This window comes from Cyprinodon tularosa, unplaced genomic scaffold (genome assembly GCF_016077235.1).
Source record: "Cyprinodon tularosa strain WSP-4 unplaced genomic scaffold, ASM1607723v1 ctg205, whole genome shotgun sequence".
NCBI lineage: Eukaryota > Metazoa > Chordata > Actinopteri > Cyprinodontiformes > Cyprinodontidae > Cyprinodon > Cyprinodon tularosa.
Window position 1 is genome coordinate 347,348 of NW_024038756.1, and position 18,049 is coordinate 365,396.

General features: G+C 37.5%; 1 protein-coding gene across 1 annotated transcript in view; it reads right to left on the reverse strand.

Moving 5' to 3' along the window:
* The window catches only part of LOC119783463 (protocadherin Fat 3), a 117,857-nt gene that overhangs the window by 63,998 nt on the left and 35,810 nt on the right, over nt 1-18,049 (reverse strand). The window contains exons 9-22 of the mRNA XM_038285006.1: nt 15,070-15,131; nt 10,969-11,283; nt 9,993-10,203; nt 9,326-9,397; nt 6,757-6,893; nt 5,863-6,138; nt 5,026-5,236; nt 4,698-4,912; nt 4,347-4,505; nt 3,561-3,682; nt 3,280-3,462; nt 3,079-3,193; nt 2,701-2,970; nt 231-581 (exon numbers count right to left, since the gene is read on the reverse strand). Coding sequence (XP_038140934.1) covers nt 231-581; nt 2,701-2,970; nt 3,079-3,193; nt 3,280-3,462; nt 3,561-3,682; nt 4,347-4,505; nt 4,698-4,912; nt 5,026-5,236; nt 5,863-6,138; nt 6,757-6,893; nt 9,326-9,397; nt 9,993-10,203; nt 10,969-11,283; nt 15,070-15,131 — 2,699 coding nt within the window. The remainder of the gene's footprint in view (nt 1-230; nt 582-2,700; nt 2,971-3,078; nt 3,194-3,279; nt 3,463-3,560; nt 3,683-4,346; nt 4,506-4,697; nt 4,913-5,025; nt 5,237-5,862; nt 6,139-6,756; nt 6,894-9,325; nt 9,398-9,992; nt 10,204-10,968; nt 11,284-15,069; nt 15,132-18,049) is intronic.

Sequence of the window (18,049 nt, forward strand, 5' to 3'; positions counted from 1 at the left end):
TCCAAAAGCCTAAAATACTCACTGATAGTTTGTGTCAGGGCGAGTTGAGCTAAAACTCAAGAAAGGCTTTGATCATAACTTGTTCTCAAGAAGAAACTTAAATGAGAATTTTACATACATCTTTATCAATATGAGCACAATCAATGAACGGAACAAACTTTTAAATTATCTCAGGTTTTTATAACCATTATTAGACATTATGTACATTATTTACAGCAATCAGAACCTACCTGTACTTGTACAGTCACCCTTGCCACTCTTAGAATTTCATCTTCTCTGCTGACTTCCACCACCAGCTCATAGCTTTCCATTTCTTCACGATCAAAAGGTACACTAGTGGTGAGCACCACTCCACAGGTAGGCCGAATGGTGAACCTTCCTCCAGGGTTTAACAGTGTGTACTTCAGTGGCTCGTTCAGGCGATGGCCAACAGTGTTTACAACAGTCACTAATGTGATATTTGGCTTGTTCTCTGGGATGGAGGCCAGATATATGGGGCGGGTAAAGAGAAGGCCGCTGTCAACAGCTTCTCTCACAAGCACAGTGATGGATGCCATGCTGGAAAAACGTCCGTCCCAGACCTTAAACACAAAGTGTAAAGTAGATTTTCAGAAATGGCTAATAATAAAAAAATACAATTTCTATGGGTACATGATGCTAAATTAAATACATTAGACTTGTATTTTGAGATACATATATTAAAAGTTGGTCTTTTCACGGTTATACCCAGTGTTGGGAAAGTTCTCTTTCTACGTGAACTAGTTCAAAGTTCAGTTCACACATTTTAAAATAAACTAGTTCAGTTCATAGTTCATAATTCAAAACCAAAAAATGAACTAGTTCATAGTTCTTTTTTTTTTTTTCATATATTGCTCAATTACACCATAGCCTACTGTAGAACCACAGACAGCAATTATTTTATCAGTTGTAACTCTGAAACTGTGCGTCAGATTTCATCTTCATATCCAGTTTTGAATCCTTATCCAACCAGGGTTTACATTAGCATTGAGGGGACAGCATTTCCCCATTGTTGCTTTAACGCTTTGTTGCTGTCCATTCACTTCACACTAGTAGCAGCTGCAGCTTTCACCCCTACAGTATATTCTCAAAAACATCAGGAAAAATGTGCTGCTTGAATGGTCTTTTTTATGAGTAATTATTAAAAGAAAAATAGGAAAGTAGTCTTCAAGGTGCAAATGTTTTTTTTTTTTTTTTTTTTTTTATAATTTTTTCCATTTGAAATTCCATTTCAATACATACTAAAAAGGAATACTGGAATCCTGGAAAATTATACCAGGCAGGTTTAACAAACAAGTTACATGGATAGTAAAACCCTCAAGAACAGGGGTCTTCTATGTTTTCCAGACCAAGGACCCCCAAACTGATGGCGAGATGGAGCGGGGACCCCCTAACTATATATATTGTATGAAATTGTGTCCTATAGTCACTCTATTACAGATGCAGTAATGTAAAGAAATTAATTTCTCCCTGGGATTATTAAAGTATTTCTGATTCTGATTCCTGGTTGTTGTGAAGGAAACGGTGCCCAGCTTGAAAGAGCTCCTGTGTGTCGCTGAATGTGTGCATTGATGACTGAAAGGCATCTTTTGTCTCAATTTATCTGTTTACTACAGTGTGTTGATTTCATGTTAATGAGTATTTAAAGAAATTTCAATTAGTGGGGGGAAAAATTGCAGGGGGGGAATATAAAAATATCAACTAACCATGCAGACCCTCATGCAGTACCTCCGTAGACCCCCTAGGGGTCGCGGATCCCCTGTTGAAGACCTCCGCTCAAGAAGATTTTACTAACACAAACTGAGGGACCAGGCTGAGGTAGGAATTTAAGGTTACTGAAGTGCGGATTTTTTTTACTGAAAGCCGGCGGGCAAACTTGTTGCCATCATCCTCACCGACCACCTGGTCATAAACCTGTTTTAAGTGATCATACTGCTGCTTTGTCGCCTCCACGCTGCTGTGGCTTCCACACGGCATTTTGTTTTGATGACGCACGCGGCTGTAGGCTACGACACTGGTAGCTGGTGTTGCCAGATTGGGTGTTTTTCCCGCTACATATTAAGATCTGGCAACCTATTGAACGGAGCTGAACTGAGAGAGCGTGCCGTTCACAGACACCAGAATGAACGAGTTCACAATAACGTTCATCAGGCAATAATGCAGTACGTTCAGTTCACGTTCTCCCAAAATATGAACGAGTTCATGAACTTTCGTTCAATGAACGCGTTCAGGCACAACACTGGTTATACCTCTTTATACATTTTTCCCTATCCCAATGAGGACCTGACCATCTTGGGCTGTAAGGTTGATGCTCTGAAGAAGTCAATAAGCTCGCCCAAATGATTACTCATTTTTCAGAAAGGGCTGGGCAATATGGACAAATACAATCTTACATTTTTTAATACCAAATCCAATATTTTTTTTTTCATCTTTAGGTGCATGAAAAAATGGCCAGAAATTACTTTTAACAAAACAGCTTTTGTTTTGACCATCACTTCTGAGGGTTTCCAATTGAAACAAACTTTTTCTCACTCAGTTATATTGCAGTGGCATACAAGACAGGTATGCAATAACTTAATGGGTAATTTCACATTAAAAAGGTGGAATCAGGGTTTGCCAGCTGACCAAGTTTTTCAACTTCCCTGCCATATGTGCTGCAATAAACAACAGTTACTTAGTTACCTTTACACTGAACCGATATCGATCTTTGCTGAGGTTTGGGTTGGTGACTGTCAAAACTCCAGTAAAGCGCTGCACAGTAAAGTATTCCATACTGTTGTCCACCAGCGAATAGGCTAGATTTGGTGTGAGAGATTCTTCTTGTTCAGCAGTTATATCAGGGTCAACAGCCTCAACCTGGAGGACTTCAACTCCCACATATGTCGGGAGCAGAAGGACTGTCTCATAAATGTCTTGAGTAAACTTAGGAGGTGAATCATTGATGTTCATAACCTAAGAATATGGAGAGTGAAAAAAAATAAAATCTACAGTCACAACTGAGCAGTACAATAGTCTTTTTGGGTAGCAATCGCTGATTTATGTGAATTATATGTTACTTGCCTTTATAGTCACCTCTGCCGGACTGTCTGCACTCCTAGATGGTTGACCATTGTCTTGTACATGAACCCTAAAGTTGAACTCTGGAAAGGTCTCGTAGTCCAAACTTGCAATGGTTCTAAGATTTAACAACACAGTCTATAAGAAATTGTTTAATCAGATTGCTAACTAAATAGTCTGATTCCTAAGCAAAATTGCTCCTACCGAATTGATCCTGTCCCTGAGTCAACACTGAAAAACATACGAGCGGTCTCCTCTATGATTTGAAACATTAACAGGGCATTGTGATTGCGATCTTTATCCGTGGCCTGGATAACCAAAGGGTTGCCGTCCTCTCCCAAGACTACACTGTTGACTGGAGCAGCTTCACTGACTCTACCTATATACCTGTAATGTAATAAAGGAGACAATGTTGAGAAGGAGGATTGTCTTGATATCCCCATGAAACCTCGTTTCTACTTATCAGGTTTTACCAGCTTTGATACCTGATTTTCTGAAATATAGGTGGACAATCGTTAACATCCACCACCTGGATGATAACACTGGTGCTGGCCTCAACTCCTGCCATACTCAGGGCTCGCACCATCAGAAAGAAGGATGTCATTTGCTGCCAAAACAAAGATATTCAATCAGCATTGGGAAGTGTTAGAGAACAATTGACCAGTCAACCAACTACATATACAAGTAAAGCCTAAACCTAACCCTATGCAGATAACATTGTCATATTACACATGAGCCAAGAACTCATTTTAAGAAAAGTATATCTTTGTCTGTTTATAGAACAACCACAACTAAACTATTAGACACAATTCCTACAGGGCCAGTATCCTGCAATGTTTAGATATTGCCCTGGTCCAACACACCCCAATCAAATGGCTTAATTACCTCCTCAGTTGAAGTTAAGATCTCCATAGTCCTGAAAAGGAGTAAAATATTTGAATTATGTGTGTTAAAGCAGAGACATGTCCAAAAGGTGCAGGGCACTGGCCTTCTAGGACTCGATTCAGACATCGCCCCAATAGAATATGAAGCCGGATTTCAAACTGTGCTGTCATCTGAGAAAACATTTGCTGTTTTCATGTAAATAAATAATACCAACACCACCAACCAGTTCAGTTTTCAGCAGAAAATGCTGTCGTATAAACAGAGTCAAAAAATTGCTCCCAATTAACCCGAATGCCACCATTTAATCTAGTACAACATTAAACTTTTCTGGATTTTCTAAATAAAAAAAATAAAAAAAACTCAAGCACATACAAGCATTAACTAACCTCAAAGTCGAGCTGTTTTCGAGTTGTAATCACACCAGTGTGAGAGTTAATAAAGAAGCAGCGCTCCTCATTGCCTCTGATGATGTCATAAACGACTGGTGAGCGACTGATAGCCGTGACGGTGGTCACGTATGTTCCTACTTTGCTGTTCTCCATTATCTGCAGATAAAAGACATTAATGATGCCTTTTAGACACCTTGGTGAGTTATGTGAAGTGTTTCATTAAGGTATTTACCTCCCACATATCCATCAAGTTATTTACCATCCAAGCATGTCTACTGCCTTTAGGACAATATTTATTTAATCTGTCCCTCCCTACAACCCTTTCACCCATGAACATATTGTCTTTACCTCAGCCTGATACTCCATTTGAGAGAATTTCGGTTTGGAGAAGTCAGAGAGTATCAGGGAAATCCGGACTGAAGCGGTTGCCATTAAAGTAGGAAAGCCACTGTCTGTAGCCCGCACAGTGAGAGTGTAGAAACCCACAGAGGTGAGATCCAGCTCCTTTGCAATGATGATAAGGCCTGTGGTATTATTTACCGCAAACACCCCCCCTGTGTTACCTGCATTGAGAAGATTGTGGAGGTTACTATTTATTTATTCATAATAATAAAAACAATTATTGATGTATAATCAAATACAGTGAAAACAGAAAGAGACAAAAGAAAGAGCCTACCTGCTTCAACAGTATATGTGAGTTGGCCATTAATTCCATTGTCTTTATCTAGTGCTGTCACCTGTACCACAGAGGTACCTACAGGAAAAGTCTCATAGGCTGTAGCATCGTATACAGAACTAGTAAAGTAGGGGACATTATCATTAGTGTCTTCCACTGCTACAAGGATGCGAGCCAGGTCACGGTTAAATGGAAATTCCTGATCCTTAACCTAGAGAACGAAGAATGAGAGAAAAATGTGGATGAGAAACAGTTGGAAGCAACATAGAAACAAAAAATTCAAAAGCATTCACACTAACAGAAGGACAGCTGTAAATGAGTCTCATAGAGAAACATAGCTCCAAAGTGAGACAGGTAAAATAAAGATTAGGGGCCCAAAGCCTGAAATCAGAAAGATACACCGAAAAAGGCCCAAAACCACAATAAAGTCAGTGTCTGTGAAGCGATACTTCTCAGGTCGATAAACACTGTTAAGACATCTGGAGGATATGGACTCATTCAAATACATGCGAAAAACTGCGAGATTCTAAACCTCGGATGCCATCAGACTTTCCAACGGGACAGTCTTAAAGTCCAGCTTGGCTTCAAAGATCTTGGGAGATAAAAGGAGTGAACATAGCATTTTTTGACTTAATTTATATAAAAAAATATCCTGTGGGATATAAAAAATGATTGTTGCAGCATACAAATCTCAAGATATTTATAAAGCTGTAGGTCTTTGCCGATGACAGTGGGGATTACGGTTCCTGCCTCTTACAATAAATCAAATTAACACTAGCTCATAACAGGAAAAATGAATTGGCTGAGACTGTAACAACTGTTGAAGTATTTTCTTACCATAACTGTGAGGATGTGCTGAGTTCTGGCCTCATAGTCCAGTCTGTCTGCAGTGTAAACGACCCCTGTGCCAGGATTGACCCTGAACAATCTCATACTTGCAGGATCAACACTTCCATAGATGGAAAAGCTCAAACGGGCACGCTCATCCATGTCTGAAGCTCTGAGTCGAAGCAATTCAAAGTCAGATGGTGCATCCTCAGACACACTAACGTCATACGCCGGCTGTGAGAAGACCGGAGGGTTGTCGTTGCTGTCTTGTATGCGTATGAATACCTGAGCAATGAGGAGATAGAAAAAGGAATTTATAAACTCAATGAATTAAGTGGAAATTAGAACTGTGTAATAGATTTTTTTAAGTGTTTTTTTTTTTTTTTTTGTGGAAACACTTCTCTTATTTAAGTGAGTATGGTGACAGTTGAGGGTAAGATAAAGGAAGCACTTGAAAATCCAAAAAGAAAACTGTCACAGGCTTCAAAAGACTAAATGTAGAACATTCATTGTCCAGCAGAACAACAGCACTAAACTTAAAATGACTGTAACAACAGAATGGTTTACATCAAAGATCAATCATGTACTAAATCAAACCTATCAAACACAAAACCTAAAGAAATCGGAAAATAGTTGACAATTTATGGATGCTCTTGTTCCAGTCTCTCCAGGGATGGGCTATCAAATGTGTAAAGCTGGAAGAAACAAACAGCTAAAAGAATTAAAACCACAACAAAAAGCTGTTCTAAGAACCATTAATACATGACAACCAAATCAAATTACATGCGACAAATTTCAAATTTCTTATAACAATTTATACTTTCCAATGGCATCAGAATTAGGTGCTAGTTGGTACTGGTGTGTCATATAAAATATCCCAAAACAAATCCAACTAACGAGTACCTGAGTGGTGGCAATGTTGGTCCCATCAGTCACCTGTACCGTCATGTTGTACACTGACTGAACTTCTGCATCCAGGGTCTTGGCCACGACAAGGGTCCCCACCCCAACTTGGAGGTCAAACTGCATATCAAAGCTTCCTAGTTTTTCCATAAACAGATAAATATATATAAATATATATACACAAACACGCACAACAGGAGACATTTTGCATTCACTTTCAGTGTTATACTAAGGTGCTCTAAGGTAATACTGTGTAATTGTTTTGGCCAGGCGCCTTCATCTGTTGCTGGAGGGTCTGTGAAATAAAATGAACTGAAATGCTTTGCAATGTAGCACTGAACCCACTTGGCAGCTTGAGAGCTGTTAACAGCCATACAAACATCTGTCTTATCACTCCAAAACACAACCCATCACAAAGATCAGAAACCCACAGCCGGGTCTTTTCCACAGGCGGTGAGTGTACAGTTTAGAAGCTTAATGTTTGATTAAAGTGAGTCACAGGACTGATATGTGTTAGGTATTCAGTGCCATCCTTCATCTTATCCTAGCTCCTCTCTTGAGACATCTTGGGAGTTGGAGCTCCCCTCAGCATATGAATACTGATTGGACATTTTTCAATGGATCTCTGAAGCATGTTGAGTGGTAGCAAACCGCTAAGACTCACACATTATTTATTTATTTATTTCCTGGGAGGTTGGCTGGTCAGTTTTATGACAGGCAATCAATTTCATAGCACTTTGAAAAACAAAAGCTTGTAATATCCAGCAAGTTTTTTTTCGCTCCTTTTTTCTGCTTGTAAGTTTTAGAAATTATCCATATAAACATACTGTGACAAGAAAATCTGAATAGGCAATTTGATTTGCACAGATGCTATGTGTCTATTATTTCATATTTCACACTTTAGTCACAAACTATGAGCCCGTGTGATCAATATGTCTGATTGCAGGGAAACACTGAAAGGAGAAGACATGACTAATACATCTTTCAATCTTATTGGCGCGCCTGATAAGGATAAATGAAAATCTTTAAAATACATACCGCTTTATTTTAACAGCATTATTTGACTTTGAAAATTGGATAAAAGTCTAACCTTGGGTCTGACAACCTCTATTTAGAGAAGAAAGATAATATCTGTATGTAAACAAAATAAAATCAAATGTAAATCCCTTTATGCTCCCACAATGGGGAAATTCACTCTCTGCAATTGACCCATCCTCTTGGGGAGCAGTGTGGAGTTAAGGGATTTGCTCAGAAACCCAGAGTGCAGGCTGTGGTGATCGAACTGGATACTTGCAACCTTCTCAGAGCACAAGCACAGAGCACAAGCACACTGTTCTAACCATTAGGCAAACACAATATCTATGATATTTCAATAATATATAATCTTCCATGACATACCATTGAGGTCAATTTCTCTAAGTCATGTTTCAAAAGAATAAAAACACACACACAAAAAAACCAAAAAAAAACATGAGAACTGGTTTATTAAGTAAATCAAATATTTAATTTCACAATTCAGAAGCAGGTTTCAAGATTTTTTTAATTTAAGCTATTCAGCACCTAAAAATGCTAACTAGTGTGTAGGGGTGTGAGAAAAAATCCTTTTGGCGATATATTTCGATTTTTGGTTGCCCACTATATTGATCTTTCAGCTCCTAGTATCGATTTTAAAAAACAAAACACTTTTACTTAAAACAATGAGGGAAAATGGGCTACCTCTGCACCGCCACTCTGGCAGATAGTGCAGTGGAGCCTTGTTACTGTAGTTTAGGCAGTCACAGTGGAAGACGTGGACAGACTCAAACTTTCCATTTTTGTCTATACATTTACCTTTGATATAAAGTGCAAGATTGCGATAATATTGTATCATGACCCAAGTATCATGACACATATTGAATCGCAACTCCCATGCCAATACTCGCCCTTACAAGTGAGGCTGTACCCTGTTCTCTGAGTATGTGTCTGAGTATGAGTACCAGTTTAGGATGGTGAGTGAAGATTGCAGTTCCACATGTGGTCCTGAATGAGTAAAACTGTTTTATGTTTTTTGTTTATTTTTAACCTCTTCCATATTTAATGATCACCAGGCCATTTGGTAGAATGGTCACTGCTACACAAAGGTTCCAGTCTTCAATTTGTAATATATAAAACTATATATTCTTGCCATCATCCAATGAAAAAATTGAACCATGGCTGCTTATGGTCTAATCATCTTCAGGACTTTTTGTCAGTACCTTAAAAGTAGACTTTTAGAAAAAAATTAGTACACTTCTTGTAAATTTTCATGGAAGTGGAAAGCATTCCAATTAGAAGCACAACAGATTCACATTTATTCAGAGAAGCAGGAGCATTACAGCTGAACTAATGAAATAAACCTCCCCTGCCTGGTCAGTGAAAACAAACTGGTGCTGTTCGAGAATGAGAATGCTCTCTCAAACTCAGATCAATCAACACCGCCTTCAGCTAAACAAGGTCCTGGCGTTGTGTGCTACACTTCCTGAATCTTTGAACTCCTCCAAACCTGAGGCATTTAGGGAAGCGCTACAGAGCTAAATTAATTCGGACCAACCTGTGTCAAGAGAGCAGTTTCTTCCACATTCATTCTGTGGAATGTAGAAAACTTCTCTGGCAAGTCGACCGCCTTAACGAAAAAGGGAAAAAAAAAGATGATAAATATTCATGAAATCCTATCCAACTTTTGTTCGAACTCTAAATGATCTAAAGTTGTAAAGTCAAGCCCTTAAAATTATTTTGCAACAAAGCTGAATAGATTTACATCATTTTGGAAGAAGCTGAATTGTTCTAACTTGCAAAGTATATCTACTCAATTTATAAGTTAGCCAATAACAAATAGTTTTGCTATATTTCCCTGGTTGACAGACAGTGAGCAACATCTATAAAATGATTAAGCTTCAGGAATAGAAATGAATAATAAAGTAGACATTACATATTAAAAATTATTTTCTCAAACTATATATATATAGGAATAATTCCTATGAAAGGAAAAATGTTGTTTTGTAATGCACCTCTCTGAGCATGGGTCAAAATGACAAAAATAAACCTCTGTAAATTGCGTAGATTAAATTTTATCTATTCCTAATCTGAGAAACTGATCTTTGTTTTTCAATTTTTAATCTGATGTAATTGTGATTTGAAATAATTATGCTTTTCTGACATTTGAAAAAAAAATGGTTTGCATCTTCGACAAAAATATCAGCACAAGAACCCCTACTTACCAGTGATACTAAACCAGACGGGTGTGGTGGACTGGCTGATAGCCACCACTCCTACCGGCTGAGCAACTGCAGTTGTCTCTGCAATTGAGAAATTGTAGGATCTCTGGGTGAAGAGCAGGGGCACATGTGAAGGGACGGGTTTGCGAATCCATTCAATATGGAGTTTTACAGTAGACCATAATGGTGGAATACCGCTGTCCTCTGCCTTTATCTAAAAAAAAAAAAAAAGAAAAAATACAAAAAAGCAGACAACAATTTCACGAGTAGATTACATCTTGATCTACAGTTAACACTGAATGCATGTCATCTGGATAAAGCAGTTTATAGAATTCAGCTTAAGTAAATAAATGGCGCTTCATCTTGTTAAATAGCTTGCAATACCTTTTAAAACTTATGTCAATACAGCAGAGAACAAAAATAATTCAATGTAATATAAAAGCCAATATGCAATATGCTTGTAAATTTTATAGAAAACTAATTGAATAGTTTTCCAGGAGATCAAATCTGGTTGGTGCTGTCCATGTTAATGAAAAAGGCTACCTCATCAGACGAGACATAAGCCCCCCTCCTGAGAAACAAAAGACGAGCGCAACAATAAATGGCACAATGGGGCGGTGAGTAGCTAATCAGTGAATCAGTTGTAAAGAATTAGCCTTGCACTGACAACAGCCAGAGCTGCTATAAATTAACCTTGTGTTTGAGATGCTGATAAGATGTCAAGTTTACAAAGGGACCAAAATAATAAGGGGGATTTTGTGCCAGGAAACGTGACTTCAAAAAGGCAATTCTGTTACACATATCTTATAGTGCAGCCACTACATTTATTGGCTGGGTAAACTAGAAATATCTGGACTTCTGCCAGTGGAATACTGGAAAATATTTTTTTTTTCTCAGGGAACCTTGCCATGTTGTTCAAGCTGGAGTTATACAGAGGTAAAGCAAGAGAAATGGGTTTTATTTATTATGAGGCACTCACGGTGAGGATGTCATAGCTGCCTGCTGTGACCATCTTCTTTGAAGACACCATACCAGTCCTGGGGTCAATGCTGAACTTCTCATCCCCATTACCATCAATAATGCTGTATGTGATGTTCCCATTCGCTCCCGTGTCACGGTCGTAGGCAAAGACACGATAGACAGGTTCCCCTCGTTTGTTTCGGTCCCGTTCAGGCAAGCTGATGCGATAAGTGACCTCTGGAAAGGTGGGCGAGTTGTCGTTCTCGTCCTCGACGTGGACTATGACCCAAACAGTTGACTGACGGGTCGTCACTGGACCGTCGATTACAGTGACCTGCATTGGCAGCACACATGCAAAGAGATATACATCATATGATGAGAACATGCTTTGTCATTTCTGTGGGATTTTCTCTGCGAGCACATGCATTTATTGACATCTTAAATATTGCTTGTGCTGTGTGAGTGCAGGGCCACGTGGGGCAGAGGTCCCGGGAAATCTCTTTGTATTATTGATCTGCCTGAAGCAGAGCCAGAGGTCTGATCGCTGATCAATTGGATCAGATAAGGGTGAAAATCATTGTTGCCAGCCTGACTGCTCACTAGACTATTAATTACAGACAGGCAGCAAGAGCTAGACTGTAAATAGTGGATAGCGTAGATGGACTGGCATTTCTACTGAAATCGGATACCGAACGTCCCATTTCATTTAAGAGGCTTTCACTCTATTTTACAGTTTTCCTATTAAGTTTGTCTGTTTTAAAATACACTTTTCGCATAAAAAAATAGCATTTTAACTTAGGCTATTTAATCCAGTTTTGCACTATTGATGATGTAGCATCATTTATCGTGTTGTCTGGAAGCCTGTTTCAAAAGAGATGATCTAAGTAAGGCTAAAACCTAATGAATCAATTTTGCAAATTGATCAATTAATCAAAATAATCAATTAATAATGAGATAGCAAAAGATCCCTCAAAAAATACTTTTTACAGAATTAAACTAGGTGAAACTAAAACTTTTAAACTTGAGGAGTTCTAGATAGAGCTTGTTGACAGATGAAAACGTTTAATATTTTAAAAGCTAAATGTATATATATATAAATCTGATTGATTGATTCAGCCCTAGATCAAAGCCTTAAATAAAAATAAATTTGTATAATGAATGGACAAAAAACAGTATTTCTGCTGAAAACATGCAGAGGGTGCAACAGAGCTTATGCCTTGGTTATGGAAGATAGTTTGAACAATAAGTTAACAGCCAGACCTTTCAGGTAAACAAAGGTTCCCTTTATAGCCATACAGTGTATATTATGAAACAAATATATATCTTTGATGCTGTTTTTCCTCCCTTTTTTATGTTCTCTCTCAGTGCAGAAAACTGGCAATACCTGCAGATCATGTAATTAGCTGCAATTGAGACTCGTGTCTTTCCCTGTGTCTGGGTTAGATGAAGGAGAAAACAGTTAATACTTCAATTAGCCTTTCAACATGTGTAATGTTTGCTTGGAATTGCATTTTATTTCGAAACAACATACTTTGTGAGGAAACTAGCTACAGATGGTCTCATGGGCGCTGAGGCACTAAAGGTTTGCATGTATGAAAAAAGGTGCACATGGAATATCATGCATCAAGGAGTTGTGTCAACATCAGAAAGTAAACAAAAAATGCTCTCTTGCTTCTAAGCACAGAAAAGGGTAGGAGAAAACAAAAGGTGTTTTTTCATAAATGAATTTTTAAACAAGTAGTCATAAAGTTTTACACTATTATATAACCTCAGCCTATTTACCAAGGCAATATTAGCGTGCCTGTCTTCACTGAGAGCCTAGTCTCACCTTACATGGCAGTTGACTTCCCCTAGTGGTCTGGCACACTTCAGTTTTTTTTAAGTTTGCAACTTTTTTTAAACTTGCAGTTGTTTGATACTTGCTGTTCTTTTTCCTTTGATCCAATCTGTGATTGCAGAATTTTCTCATGCAGCGTTTTTGTGTTGCAATTGATTTTTCTTGTCAGTTTTTGGTTTTGCAGTATGTTTGGCATTGGTGGCCTTCAGCTGTTTGCCAAACATTTGTGCCATTTTTTCAAAAAAAGCAGGGCAAAAATATCACCTTTAACATTATTTAAAAGAATGAGAAAAACTGAGTTCTCTACTCATTCAAATAAGGATTTTAAGGTTTTAGGAAGAGACATGATTTTGCTTTGAAAAATTGAAATAATGACAGTGACTGGTTGTGACACTTGGATTTACCCAGATGCAAGAAGCTACTCCATCATATTTGTGCCTCTAAGTCATCTGACAGTTTAGTTCATTTCACACCAACAGATAAGCTCCTTGCTGTTCTACTCGTTCTGTATCGTTGCCACATAGCAATCATACATATCATCTGTGCACAGTGCTTTTGCAAATTGTTGATAATTGCTCATAGGAAATAAATCCAAGATGCTCTCCTGAAGCCTCTGTAGTGACAGCTGGTAAATGGTAAATCCTCATTTTATTATGGAGGTCTGCACCACTCTTGAAACTTTTATTAATCTTAGATCAGCAGCAGCATGAACACTAACTGTCCTTTCCATTTCATTTGCACAATAAGTTTAGGGCTTTTTTTTATTTTGGATCTCAGTAGCCCAATGTGTTTGAGTGGACAGATTGATGATGCTTCAGGATTTAGCTTTATGACAGCTTTTTCATAGCTGGAAATAGACTGATAATGTGAAGAAAAGTTTTACCTATACATTGACTGCACTGCTTGTTAATGTGTAAAGATGTCTTTTCTGAAGGGCATTATAAGTTAAAACTGCAGCATAAAGTGCAAAATGTATAATGATACTGCCATAATATTAGTTCACTCAATTATCTTTTTGATTTCAAATGTCCATTTACCGTTGTGGTAAAGTGCAGTCAGATAGAAGTTACCTTAGAGGTTTTGGTTCACTAGCTCAGGCTAAGTTTCCATGGTAGAGCTCTCAGGCAAAATGTCTCCTGTCTTCCTCCTCCCTCTCACTGAACTAAACCACCAGATAAATCTTTACTTTATGATTTTGAGTTCAATCTGAAAACTTTAATATCCCTACTTTTCTCTTGACTCAATAAATCAATAAGTCAATTTTCATTTCTATAGCAAATTGTTTCACAGGTAAAATAGGTAATAAAATAGTAAAGCAAGAGTAATAAAAAAAAAACATAATGTCAAAGTATAAAATAAAGCTATAAAGCAGAAACAGAGATAATTACATTGCTGGACTAATGCTCCAGCTCCCCAGAATTAAAAGCTAATTGAATGGATAATGTGTTATGCCCTGAGACCTCAGGTGGACCATGTAAATATAACACCATTACTTTTCTCTGCATGCATGGTTTTGTTAAATGCCTTTCTTACATTTCTCATTTTCAAGATCAACATGTAAAACTACCACAAACAACAATCCAGACACAAATTAGAAGAAAAAGTAAAAAAAAAAAAAAATTACATATGCCTGTTAAATGAAGCTTGTCTTAATTTGCTATTGCTGCTTCCACCTTGTAGTGCATTTTTTTTATCAGCTAGATCCCAAATTAGAGCAGCAGCTAATGAAAGCAGTAAGTGTCTAGACAATTCAGGTGGCAGGCAACACATACAACCATGACACCAAGCAGCAGAACTGTGGGTCATCTTCAGGTTATTTTATTCCATTTCCAACAAGGGCAAAGTGCTTTTAGATTCATTAAGATTTGATGACTTGTAAGAAAAGTCTGTGGAAAAACAAGTTTGCTCATGTCTCTAATGTCAAGAATCTCTGATTATCAGGTTAATCTGCATGCAGAGCAGGGGCTGCAACAGAAATGGTAATCACAGAGCTATCTGTATGCCCAGTCCCTGCACCTATCAAAATGCTGGACAGAATGACTTGCTCCTCTCTCTTCTTCCATCCTCAAGTGGAAAAGATAACCAATGGTGAGTGATTACATTTGGAAAATCCTAAAACGCAAGAGCCCAACACTACAGTCATTCATCACATTTTATGGAGCCTTCAGGACCTGCCAAGGTTGTCCTCTACCCTGTCTTTGTTCATAGCAGGCTGTGGCAGGTGGCAGGGCAGGAAAAATAATAATACAATAAACTATGGAAGCTGTTCAGTTCTTACTGTACCTCTAAAAAGTGCTCTGCTTGATGTTCTCTGTCCAGTTTCCTCGCAGTGGTTGTTATCAGACCTAAAAATGATAACAGAGGAACAAAAGATAAAAAAAGATAAAACACTTATTGCAGGGGATACATTATGCTGTTCATGTCCTTTCTCTGAGTAGATAAAATGAATTAAAAATATGTTTTAATATTGTAAAATATAAAAAAAAGATATTTAAACCTGGCTCGACCTTATTGATTCAAACACAAAATTATAGCCTGCAGTCCTGGCAAAGGCTTTCACATTTGGGACATGTTTTAGAGCTTTGCGCAGCTGAGGGTCACTCGGTTAGCCAAAAAAGCCACCAGAGCAATTCTAGCAACAAATAAAAGTCTGTATTAAAGCAGATTATTCAGATAGCATGAGGGTTTTGTGAAGCACAAAAGAGATCAAGTCAAAATGAAATCAGAAGTTAGAACCTTTTGGAACAATTTTCATAAGCCATTTTAGTATGACTCATTTTGAGATCTTTACTTAATGGATTACTTAGTCACTTCATAACAACAAATCTAATAATTCTGAACCAGATCCTACATAATCAGATACTACTAAAAGATAATGATACTGTTATTCACGCAAAGATAAAAAGGGTGTATTGGAACAGTATCTATATAATCATCTACATATGTAAGGCAATACATTTAGCTATTTTTACTTGATGTAAAAAAGGTAAATTAATTTGATTCATGAGAGTTAGCCTTTTTATATGATACAGTATTTGTCGAAGTATGACTTTATATTAACATTGAAAATACAGCAATACCAAGAATGCATGCTCTAATTTCATGAGTAGTTTAAATTAATTATGCTATACAATACATTATTGACTATAACCAAAGTTGCATTATACCTTTTGGGACATTCATTCTTTCCTTACGTAATGCTTGCTGCTTTAATACCTGCTTGCAAGACCCAGCTTTTAGGAGATGGTTAATAATTTACGCTTGCTGTGTATAATAAATAGCACATGTCTTAAAGAATCTGATTTCTTTTTTGGATTAAATATGGGTGTTTTTTTTTCATCTAAATTTATTTGAGTATGTGCACAAAGCAGCTGGATTGTTTGTGCAGTGCAGGGTACAAGTCCTTCTTTACAAGGGATTACTAACATATGTGCACTGTGGTTTTTCTCCAGTTTTACACCTGCAAAAACTATGCAAATAATTTGTGACTTCCAGCTTTCACATAAGAACATGTTTTGGACTTTACTTGCATAGAGATCCTTAAGTTGACCATTTTTAATCGTGTTAATATAATATCAGGACCTCAGCAATAATGCTGCTGAGAAAATCCCACACACAGCAGTTGGGGACTGGGAGGCTAACTGGGGTAACTTGACCTGAATGACACTGTTTTTACGTAACATCTGTACTAAGTACACATTATATTTCCTCAACATCAATCGTACTGGGACAAAATTAGAAAGAACTGGCATCAGCAGAGCCAGGCTCCTGTGGGACTTCAAGACAGACAGGCAGCTGCTGACAAACAGAGCTAAGAATCAGGAGATGTGCTCTGTCTGTCTGTCTGTTTGTCTGTCTGTCTGTCTGTCTGTCTGTCCGTTTCAATTTATTTTAATTCCATTTTAAAATACAGCGGCAATTCAATACATGTCATCTAAAGACACTTAACAATCAAATCATCCAGATTAGTAGAAAATGGTCTATCAAAGGAAACTTAACTGATTACATCAAACCATTCACAGCATGATTCATTAGTAGTATATTTTTACTGTATGAATTCAGAATTGGTTGCTTTAACACACTTGTTAATATTGCATTATTTGCACAAAACAATGTCTTTGAGCTAAATGATTAACGTCAATGCACCTCAATGGGGATTTTGTTTTTGTTTCAATGTAATGAAGCATTGAAAAGAAATGGTATTGCTTGGGACGTTTTAAACACTGTGCAGCTTACACACCCGGTAAGTGCACTGAAATCACGCCCACATATACACTCACACTTTTCCCTACTAGCACATATCACAGTGTCACCTTGGGCTTGCTACGCAGGCTAACTTCAATTAAGCAAATTAGGAGTAAATCTAGAGCGGCGCTCACAAGCTATGGGGGAAGGAGGGGCTTGTTCAGCAGAATACAGGGCGAGTTAACAACCCTGATGAAAATCAATGATTTACAGCTCACTGCATATCTGAGCTTAAGCAACACTCTATTCTAATTAAACATATGAGGAAAATGAGAATAGAAAAAATTAGGGTGATGGTCCAATGAACAGCCTCATATTGATACTCAGATTAAAGTTCAGAGCAATCTTAAAACTATAAGTCACATGCTTTCATTGATTTTATATGGAGTAACATAGAAAATCCAAACCATACAGCACAATGGGGAGGATAACTTTTTACTATAAGGCTCCACAAAAAAAAAAAAAAACATAAAAAAATTGTATTGCTATTAAAACAATTTCTTCCTTTTTTTAATATGTTGAAATTCTGTTAATAAAAAACACTGAGCTCAATTTTTGGATAAATTTTTCTGTTGCATTTTAATTATTCATCATGTACTGGGTTATGTATTTACGCTTTCAAATATAATGCACGAGATACATGCCAATGTCTAATGATGTGCATTTGTACTAAAAAAGTGGATGCATGGATGGTATAAACATATGTATATTTCTTGCATATTTCATCAGATCCCAAACAGATGCTGGCTGTCACTTACCTTATTGTGTGCTTTTTTACGGACCTAACACCAATCATTGTCAGCTGAGGCCTGTACTAAAGGACACACGGCCACCAAGACTCTATCTTCCACTGTGCAGACATATATGCTCTTATGAGCAGTGCTCAGTGTAACACCTTTTGTCTATTGTGTTTTTTATTTTATTTTTTTACCCAAAAGGAATCACCTCCAATCCTACAGCCAGAACCTAACAGTCAGCACTCTAAACTGTCACAGCACATTTACACACTGCTCTCAAT